This window comes from Anabas testudineus, chromosome 24, assembly GCF_900324465.2.
Source record: "Anabas testudineus chromosome 24, fAnaTes1.2, whole genome shotgun sequence".
NCBI lineage: Eukaryota > Metazoa > Chordata > Actinopteri > Anabantiformes > Anabantidae > Anabas > Anabas testudineus.
The window spans coordinates 19,793,319-19,804,054 of record NC_046632.1 but is presented as its reverse complement, the minus strand read 5'-3'; the positions used below and the strand labels follow the sequence as shown (position 1 = coordinate 19,804,054).

General features: G+C 41.0%; 1 protein-coding gene across 1 annotated transcript in view; it reads left to right on the top strand.

Moving 5' to 3' along the window:
- The first annotated feature begins 159 nt into the window (after window positions 1-159).
- The window catches only part of LOC113149192 (transcription factor IIIB 90 kDa subunit-like), a 42,818-nt gene continuing 32,241 nt past the window's right edge, over window positions 160-10,736 (top strand). The window contains 3 exon segments of the mRNA XM_026341108.1: window positions 160-368; window positions 3,119-3,322; window positions 10,127-10,207. Coding sequence (XP_026196893.1) covers window positions 3,139-3,322; window positions 10,127-10,207 — 265 coding nt within the window. The 5' untranslated portion in view covers window positions 160-368; window positions 3,119-3,138.

Genomic DNA, 10,736 nt, shown 5'->3' with positions numbered 1-10,736 from the left:
GGGATAGTGAGCCACACTTTTGATGTTACAAATAACACTGGACACATGATGTATAAATGCGTCGTTGTTAATAACTGCGGGTCATTTCTCCATCATCGAGTCATTAACTGACCCCTCCGCGAGATCCGATTCAGTGACGTCACTCCGCAGCGCCACAGGAAGAAAACAAACCGAAAAACGGAAACATTTCAGTGATCGATAAGTAATAATCAGTTTTATTGATGCGCGGTTCAGAGAGGCGAGTTGTAGTTTATTGTTATTGAAAAGCAGAATGAATTGTAAGAGGAAATTACAGCAGCAGACTCCGTGACTTACCACCAATCTGGACTCTATTGTTCTCTACTGAACGACTTCTAACGTTACTGTGGGTGAGTTCGTCCGTAAACAGACGCACTGTGCTGGATCAGTTTGAGGTTTGGTTTTATATACGTGTTTGACCGTCTTTAACTTACAGCGGTGTTTCTACAGGTATGGTTGCTCCGTAGGCAGCTGCCGTAAACAAAATGTGACTGGTAACAGAGAAGAACGGAATATAAACATCGTCTGGTTCTGGAGACAATGAAACACTAAACTGACAAATCTGTGAATGGAGTCTGGCTCAAATGGAAGATTTAAAGTCAGCCAGCTCCAGCACAAACTAAATCCTTAATAGGGTGACTTAATGATGTACAGTTCCATGAGCGCTGAGCGGTTTTAGGAATATGTAAATATTATTTTGTTGGTCTGTTGTTTTTTACCTGTTTTAAAAAAAACACCTCCAGATAATCCAAAATGCAGCAGCACCTCTCATTTTTGATCAGTACTTTTCAGATCTCTGCACTGGCTTCCGGTAGCTGCTGCATCAAGTTTAATGCCCTGACCCTTACCTACAGAGTGGTCAACTCAACAGCACCTGCCTACCTGAACTCCCTCATCCAGGTCTACAATCCCTCCCATTTACTGCGCTCTGCAAGATAACCACGTCTTGTGGTCCCCTCACCTCACCTCACCTCAAAAGATCCCTGGCTAAACTCAGTGGTTCCAGGATGGTGGAGCAATCTACCCACCTCTGCACGCTCAGCTGTCTCACTCTCAACTTTCAGAAACTTCCTGAAAACAGAACTCTTCCACAACTTTCTCTGCACTTAAATTTAAAATAAATCAATAAAATCTTGCACTTACAATGCCTATAAAAGGTATTCACCCCCTTGGATGTTTCATCCTTTTATTGACATTATAAATCAGTCATGGTCAATAAAAGTTGGTGACTTTGACAGAATAAATTCAGCAAAATACCTCATTAATGTCAAAGTGAAAACAGGTTTCTACAAAGTAATGTCAATTAAATAAAAACATATAAGGTGAAATCAGTGTTTGTATTAATATTTAGACCCTTCAGGTCAGTATTTAGTAGATGCTCCTTTGGCTGCAACCACAGAATTGAGTCTGTGTGTATAGGTCTCACTTAGGCTTGCACATCTGGACACTGGAGTTTTATCCCAGTCTTCTTTGCAAAACTGCTCAAGCTCTGACTGGTTGCGTGGGGTTCAGGTGTGAACAGCCCTTTTCAAGTCCATCTACAAATTCTCTATTGGATTGAGGTCTGGGCTTTGACTTGGCCACTCCAGAACATTCACATTGTTGTCGGTAAACCACCTGTGTAGCTTTCGCTGTATGCGTTGGCTTATTGTCTTGCTGGAAAACTTATCTTCTCACAAGTCGTAGTTGTCTTGCAGACTGAATAAGACTGTCCTCCAGGATTGTCTTATATTTTTTCGTGCATTCATATTACCCTTTACCCTAACAATCCTTCCGGGGCCGGCTGCCGAGAAGCATCCCCACAGCATGATGCTGCCAGCACCAGCATGTGCAGTGTTCGGTGTGCACCAAACATAGCGTCTTGTCTGATGGACAAAAAGCACCATTTTGGTCTCATCAGACCAAAGAACCCTCTTCCACTGGACCATGGAGTCTTTCACAGGCCTACTGGCGAACTTAAATCGTGATTTAACATGAGTTTTCTTCAACAGTGTATTTCTCCTTGACACTCTCCCATAAAGCTTGGTGGTGAACAACCCGGTCAACAGTTGTTGTATGTACAGTCTCTCCTATCTCAGTTTCTGAAGCCTGTTACTCCCTCAGAGTGGTCATCAGTGTGTTAGTGGCCTCTCTCACTAGTCTCCTTCTTGCACGGTCACTTAGTTTGTGTGGACAGCCTGTTCTAGGCAGATTTAGACATGTTTCATATTCCTATCATTTCTTCATGATAGATTTCACTGAACTCTGGGGGATGTTCAGTGCCTTGGAGATCTGTTTGTATCCATTCCCTGACTTATGCTTTTCAATCACCTGTTCTCCGAGTTGCTGGGAGTGTTCTTTTGTCTTCATGGTGTAATGGTAGCCAGGAATACTGATTAACCAGTGACTGGACCTTCCAGACACAAGTGTCTTTATACTGGACTCAGGTGATCCCTATTACACTAATTGTGGGACTATTAGCACCAAATAGCTGGACCGCTGTTGGATTAGGTCAGTCACTTTAAAGGGGGTGAATATTAATGCAACACTGATTTCACCTAACATATTTTTATTTAATTCACATTACTTTGAGGAAACCGTTTCCACTTTGACATTGAGGTATTTTTCTAAAAATATTTTGTCAAAGTCGCCAACTTTTATTGACTTTTTATGACTAATTTATAATGTCAATAGAAGGATGAAACATCCAAGGGGGTGAATACTTTTTATAGGCACTATATCCCATGAACCCGAAACAGCTCTTTCTAGAGCACTTTACTTAAAAGTTCGTCTTCTTGGCTTAGATATTTGCTTTGTACCTTACTTGTAAGCTGCTTTTTGTAACTTGTAACTAAATGTAAATCTTGAAAAAAAGCACTTAACCTTCATGGAATAGAAACGGTTCTGCCTAGAACACTTTACTTTTTAAAGTTCTTTTCCTTGACTTGGAGGTTTTGTCTTGTTCCTCACTTTTGTAAGTAACTCTAGCTAAAAGTGTCGCATAAATGACTAAATGTAAAAGAGAAAACCTTCGGAAATTAAACTTCAGATCTTTTCTGACTGAAAATGTCACTTGTGTTTGATATTAACTTAGTAAAACTAGTCTAATCCCTCCCTGCAGGCTTTTTCCGCCCCTTCAGCATGAGCTCCAGAGCGTGCAAGACCTGTGGGGGGTGCGACATAGACGTGGACCAGGCCCGGGGCAGCGCAGTGTGTACAGGCTGTGGCTCGGTTCTGGAAGACAACATTATTGTCTCTGAGGTCCAGTTTGTGGAGGGAAGTGGGGGAGTGTCTTCTGCTGTAGGACAGTTCATCTCTGCTGATGGTGAGACAAAAACGTACCTGTAACATACTTCTGAATTCCACTACATCAGAAACTAAACTATCACAATTCTGAATGGAGTCTGGCACAGTGCTATATGTGTACACATCCACAGGACAAGTTGAACTTCTAGAACAAAATACAAAAATAGCTTCAGTCAAACCCCATACAAAACTTTGTCCTTATTCACAAAAAAAAGTAAGGTAACTTGTGTAATGTATTATGATTGGTTTAATGAAGCAGATATGCTTCAGTTCTGTTACGCCTCAGCTTTATAAAATACTGATTATATTACTATATTATGCCCCTTTTAAGGGGGCATAATAAACAGAGATTTTTTGGGTTGGGGCATGACACAGGGGAGAGGCACAACTTCACCTGCTGCAGGGGTTCGGTGAGTAAAGTGGACCTGGTTAGTAGGGGTGTCTACGGGATTTACAGAAAACTGATTTGAACAGTTCCAAGCAGGAAGTTGCTTTGCTGAATCTGCAGAAAAATAAAACAATGTTAAAACTGTGATTCAAACCAGACTCCATTCAAATTATTGATAACTTACTCTTCCCCTTAACACTCCCAGACTTGACTGAACCAAATCAAGGAGACTCTGATCTAAAGACCATGTCCACAGACAATCAGTGGAAGGAACTTGGAGTAGAAGAACCTCACAGTCACCCTGTCCAACAATCAGACACATTTGTCCATCACACTCTTTTGGCTGCTGGTCGTTCAATCAGACATGAGGGATGTTTTTCTATGGGCTTCCTTACTTGAACTGACATTCCCTGAAAATGCAGTTTCGTCTGTCAAGGATCGGTTGTCTGTTATATTGGGTGTGTGTAAAGGTTCTAAAACAAAGATTGGAACTGCAACACACCTCAGACATTTTGTCCAGAGCAGTATTACTGGCTGCAGGTCTGATGCATTAAGGCAGACGTGCCAAACTCAGGCCCGTGGGCCAAATCTGACCTGCGGTGTAATTATATTTGGCCCGCGAGATAATATCAAATGTGTATTAGAGCTGCCCCCCAGTAAATAGTGCATAGACCACTAATACTGCAAATCCCAGGATGTTTTGTTAACGCATCAATCGAGACTACCAAGTGCCCCCTCCTCTTCTGTTCACAATCATTAGCATCCATGCAACCAGTCACATTGGACAAAATTAATCCACCCCTCCCCAAAAATGGCCAAATGAAAGATACCAAGTGCACAGTTTACTAAAAAACTCAGCGTACTCCGCATCAAGTTTACCAATGATTTGCCGACTTTAAAACCCAGAAATGCAGATTTGAACTGCTCAGTAATCTGTTTGCGGTTGGCGTGGAAAGCGCACTAACCAACCAGTTTCCATGTTTCCTCCCCGACACACTGCCCCAACTCCGTGCCCAAGCTGCTCAAATGCTCTCTATGTTCGGCAGAACATATCTATGATGTTGAAGATGAACCAAACACCACTCAGGAGTCGTCTCACTGATGAACACCTTCACTCAATCAGCTAAGAGCTGAACCCGAACCCTAACCCTAACTCAAAACTAAAGTTTGTCTCCATATGAAAAGGTTCAACATTAAATATCTGAGAGATGAAAAACATGCACAATTGCAGTAAATTTTTCAATATATATTGAGTTCGGCCCGCGACTTTGTCCCAGTTTTTAATTTTGGCCCACTGCGAATTTAAGTTTGACACCCCTGCATTAAGGTATGGTACAGAGTGTCATGTATATTTGTAAAAGGAAAGAAAGAGAGAAAAACAAAACAGAAGCTAAAGTATAAACCAAACTGTGGCTCTGCACCGAACCATAGATTTGGAGAATCAGTAAACCCCTACCCCTGTCATTTTTTTAAAATTATATGCCAAAGTAAAACCTAAATGGAATCCAGTTTACTGGGGGAAAAAAACATTTTCACTGTACCACTGAAATATATCAAAACTCTTTCAGCTTCATTCAATTCAATTCAATTTTATTTGTATAGCGCCAATTTACAACAGAAGTTATCTCAAGGCACTTTACAGTGTAAGGTTTAAGACCTTACAGAAAATATTTATACAAAAAATTATAGAGAAAACCCAACAATCCCATTTGAGCAAGCTTTAGGCAACAGTGGAGAGGAAAAACTCCCTTTAGAGGAAGAAACCTCCAGCAGAACCAGGCTCATAGTGGGCGGCCATCTGCCTCGACTGGTTGGGGTGAGTGGAAAGAGAAGAGAGAAAAGAACAGCAGGCAATAAAGACAACAACAAGCATCAAGAACATTGGGCAGATGAACTGGATTCTGGAGATGTACAGCTCCAGGCCGAGGATACCTGCAGAAAAGTACAGAGAGAGGGAGACAGAGAGGAGGAAACACAACTACAGGAGAGAGAAGACACAAAGTTAATGACATGCAATGGTGGCATTTGCATTGATATAGGAGAAAGGAGAGAGGAGAGGAGCTCAGTTTATCAGTAGAGGTCCCCCAGCAGATTAAGCTATATCAGCATAACTAAGAGATGGTTCAGAGTCACCTGATCCATCTCTAACTATAAGCTTTATAAAAAAGGAAAGTTTTAAGTCTAGTCTTAAATGTAGAGAGGGTGTCTGCCTCCCGAACCTGAACTGGGAGCTGGTTCCACAGGAGAGGGGCTTGGTAGCTAAAGGCTCTGCCTCCCATTCTACATCTGGAAACTCTAGGAACCACAAGTAAACCTGCAGCCTGAGAACGTAGAGTTCTGCTTGGAAGATATGGAACTATGAGGTCTTTAAGATAAGATGGAGCTCGATTATTAAGTGATTTATAAGTGAGGAGAAGAATTTTAAATTCAATTCTGGATTTAACAGGGAGCCAATGGAGAGAAGCTAACGTTGGAGAAATATGATCTCTCTTGCTAACTCCAGTCAGAACTCTGGCTGCAGCATTTTGGATTAACTGGAGGCTCTTTAATGAGTTATTGGGACATCCTATTAGTAATGAATTACAATAGTCCAGTCTGGAAGTAACAAATGCATGGACTAGTTTTTCAGCATCACTTTGGGACAGGATGCTCCTAATTTTAGCAATGTTTCTTAGGTGAAAAAAGGCAGTTCTAGAGATTTCTTTGATGTATGAAGTGAAGGAGATATCCTGATCAAAGATAACTCCGAGATTTCTTACAGTATTACTTGAGGCCAGAACTAAGTCATCAATGGTGAGAACGTGTTTAGACATAGTGTCTCTGAGATTTTTAGGCCCAAACAGTATAACCTCTGTCTTGTCTGGATTTAGCAGAAGGAAATTGGAGGACATCCAGGTCTTAATGTCTTTCTTGAAGTTTGACTAGTTGATTAGTTTCTCCTGGTCTCATAGATAAATATAGCTGGGTATCATCTGCATAACAATGGAAATTTATAGAGTGTTTCCTAATAATATTGCCTAAAGGGGACATATATAAAGTGAAAAGAATCGGTCCAAGCACAGATCCCTGTGGAACTCCATAGCTGACTTTGCTGTGTATGGAAGACTCATCATTAACGTGTACAAACTGAAATCTATCCGATAGATACGATTTAAGCCACTCTAGTGCTGTTCCTTTGATTCCAATGACATGTTCCAGTCTGTGTAATAAAATGTTGTGATCTATAGTGTCGAATGGAGCACTAAGATCTAACATGACGAGTATAGAGAGTAGTCCATTGTCTGATGCCAATAGAAGATCATTAGTGACCTTTACCAGTGCTGTTTCTTTACTATGATGTACTCTAAATCCTGACAGGAAATCTCCATACAAGTTACTTCTGCGCAGGTGGTTGTACAATTGCTTAGAAACTATCTTTTCAAGGATTTTAGAGATAAAGGGCAGATTGGATATTGGTCTATAATTCGCTAAGACCCCTGAGTCCAGAGTAGGCTTTTTGAGCAGGGCTTGACTACAGCAACCTTAAAAGCCTGTGGTACGTAGCCTATTTGTAAAGATAGATTGATCTGATCTAATATGGACGTGCTGATCAAAGGTAAGACATCCTTGAGGAGTCTAGTCGGGATGGGATCTAAGAGACATGTTAATGGTTTAGAGGAATTAATTACTGAAATTAATTCAGAATGATCTACGGAGAGGAAGCAGTCTAAGTACGAGCGTGGATCGAGAGTTGTTGTACAATCCATGCTGTATGCAGGGACGATCTGATCAATTTTTTCTCTAATAGTTTTAGATTTTATTTGTAAAAAAATTCATGAAGTCATTGCTGCTGAGAGTTGAGGGAATACTAGGCTCAACAGAGCTATGACTCTTTGTCAGCCTGGCTACAGTGCTGAAAAGAAACCTAGGGTTGTTCTTATTTGCCTCTATTAATGAGGAGTAATATGAGGTTCTAGCTTTACGCAGGGCTTTTTTATATATTATTAAACTATCTTTCCAGACTAGGCAATATTCATCTAAATTGGTGGAACGTCACCTCCTTTCCAACTTACGTGATTTCTGCTTTAAGCTACAGATTTGTGAATTGTACCATGGAGTTAACTTCCTCTGACTCACTAGTTTCTTTTACAGAGGAGCAACAGTATCAAGTATTGTTCCAAGTGAAGCACCAGTACTATTAACAAGATAGTCCACTTGTGCTGGAGTAACATTGAAATAACTGCCTTCCTCTGTGTTGGTACATGGCTCTGAAATAAAAGATGGAATCAGTTCCTTAAATTTGTCAACAGCATTTTCACATAAACATCTACTGTAGTGAATCTTATCTGTAGGTTTAGTAAAGTCTGGTACTGTAAATTCAAATGTAATTAAGAAATGGTCAGATAAAAGAGGGTTTTGGGGAAAATCTATTAACTGATCAACTTCCACACCGTATGTCAGAATAAGATCAAGGGTGTGGTTAAAACAGTGAGTGGGTTTATTTACATTTTGGGTAAAACCAATGGAGTCTAATAGTGAATTAAATGCAGTGTTGAGGCAGTTATCAACATCTACATGGATATTAAAGTCACCCACTATAATGACTTTATCTGCACTAAGAACTAAATCAGATAGAAACTCTGAGAATTCAGTTAAAAACTCAGAGTAAGGGACAGGAGGACGGTACACAATAACAAACAGGACTGGTTTTTGATTTTTCCAGTTAGGATTAGAGAGGCTAAGAGTGAGGCTCTCAAATGAATTAAAACTATGTTTAGGTCTGGGGTTGATTAACAAACTTGAGTGGAAGATTGCTGCTACTCCTCCACCCCGACCTGTGTTTCTAGGAACATGATAATTAACATGACTTGAGGGGGTCGACTCATTCAGAGAGACATATTCATCCTGCTGCAGCCAGGTTTCAGTAAGACAGAATAAGTCTATTTGATGGTCAATTATCAAATCATTTACTAACAGGGATTTAGACGAGAGAGATCTGATATTTAAAAGTCCACATTTGATTGTTGTCTTATTTTGTTCTAAGAGAGGATTCGTCTTTATTTTTATTAGGTTTTATGAATAACTCCTCTTGTGTTAGTTTTAGATATAAATCATTTAGGTACTCGGGGAGCAGACACTGTCTCTATGGGGTTATAGCAGTTTTTGGGGGGGTACCTGCTGCAGAACAGATTCAAACCACTGAACCACTGAAGGACAAGGTTAGACCTGAACTCAACTCATGTTAATGTAGTTATAAAGGGTTAGGGGTATGCTGGCTAGTGCCAAGTGCTGCTTTGAACTGAGAAACTTGTGCTGATTAGAGTGTTTGTGCGGAGGTCTGCAATTCTCTGGAGAGGCTAGTGTAAGCGTTGCTGGTAGTGGTTTGAGTGCTCTCGTGAAGGTTGATATATTTGCAGAAACCAGCTGACCTGAGAGGGTGTAAGGGACACTGTTTGTGTAGGAGACCAAACAAATGACCCAATGTGGACTTCATACAGTCTGTCAGTGTATAGCATTCTGAAAAAAGTCTAGATGTGTATTGTCTAGACTGAAACCGAGTTTCATTATCAGCCAGCTTGCAAAAACATGTTCATGTTAAGATTTCAACCTCTAACTATACTTTTGTTAAGCACCCAGCTTCACAGTAGTATGTATGAAACATTAAACCACAAAAAGCATAATGTCTGTCTGACATAATCAGACAGACAAGACATAGGAAAAACTCCTTTTAACAAAAGAAACTTCCAGCAGAACCAGGCCCCGCAACAACAATTTCCCTAAGGGGATAAATAAAGTACGTAATTATTATTAAAACAAATTACAAATATCCCACATCTCCTAAAAGTTCCAAGAGTCATACATTTTAATAGTGCCTCATTGACTCCTGCAAATTATATATACTCACAGTATAACACCAAGATTAACAACAGGCATGTCAATCTGTCTACTTAGGAAGCACAAGTGTCAATCAGTTTCAGCTGCTTTGATGTAAATGAAAGGAATAGCTGCAAACCTCAACAGGCTGCTCGGGTGTATGATTCTGACCAACTGTCAGAAGCAGGCTCCATGAGGATGACCTGAGGGCCCAACATCCTCTGGTGCAACCTGTGCACACAGCCCAGCGCTGTGCAGCTCAACTCGCATTCAGAGAACACCACAATTCTAAGTTCCACCATTGGCATCCTGGTCTATTCAGGTGAGAGCTGGTTGACACTGAACACATATGACAGGCATCCAAGAGTCTGGAGACATCTTGGTGAACGTTATCAGACCTGCAACAGTATTGATTGTGATCAGTTTGGTGGTGGGTCAGTGATAATCTGGGCAGGCATATCTTTGATGACCTCCACGAGAGCCACCAGTATCCTGACTGCTGTGAATTACCAGGATGTGCCTGGACATTAGCCACTGATTCATTAGACTCAGACTAACTCCAACTGTTCTGGTCTCCCTCAGGTCCACTTAAAGGTCCTCTTCTTGGTTCTGGTTTCCACACCAGTGTTGGAAAAGAGTCCAGAGCCCAGACCCTGCAGAGTGGTAAGTACCTACAGTATCCACTGAGATCTGAGCCACAGACCCTGATGCCTGATGTTGACAGACTTTCACTGGATTTAGATTTTAGAATAAACAGAAGACTGACGTCAGTATTCAGGGACTAGTTCTGACGAGTCTAGAGTAAGAAATTATATGTTATGTATAAGTGATGTTATGTTCTTCAGATTTCTGTCTTAGAGTGTTGCAGGGTTTGAAATGCACAGGGATGCTGTGTTTCTTGAAGACTTCGGTAAGCACAGCATAGTATTCGCCCCACAGTCTTATACACAGACATCACCTCGCCTCTGACGCTACTCGAGGCGGCTTATACAGAACAGTGATATGGCATGATCATGCTCGCTGTGAATACTCTGGACTACTACCTGCTGTGTTTACACCTCAGCTCTCATGGACATTACAAACAAGGTGTCTTGCAGGATAAAGTCGGGTATAATGTCCTAGCTGAATAACTTCACATGCAGCTCACCTGGTTAAGGTCTGGAGATGTTCAGGGTCCGAGTTCATGTGTAAA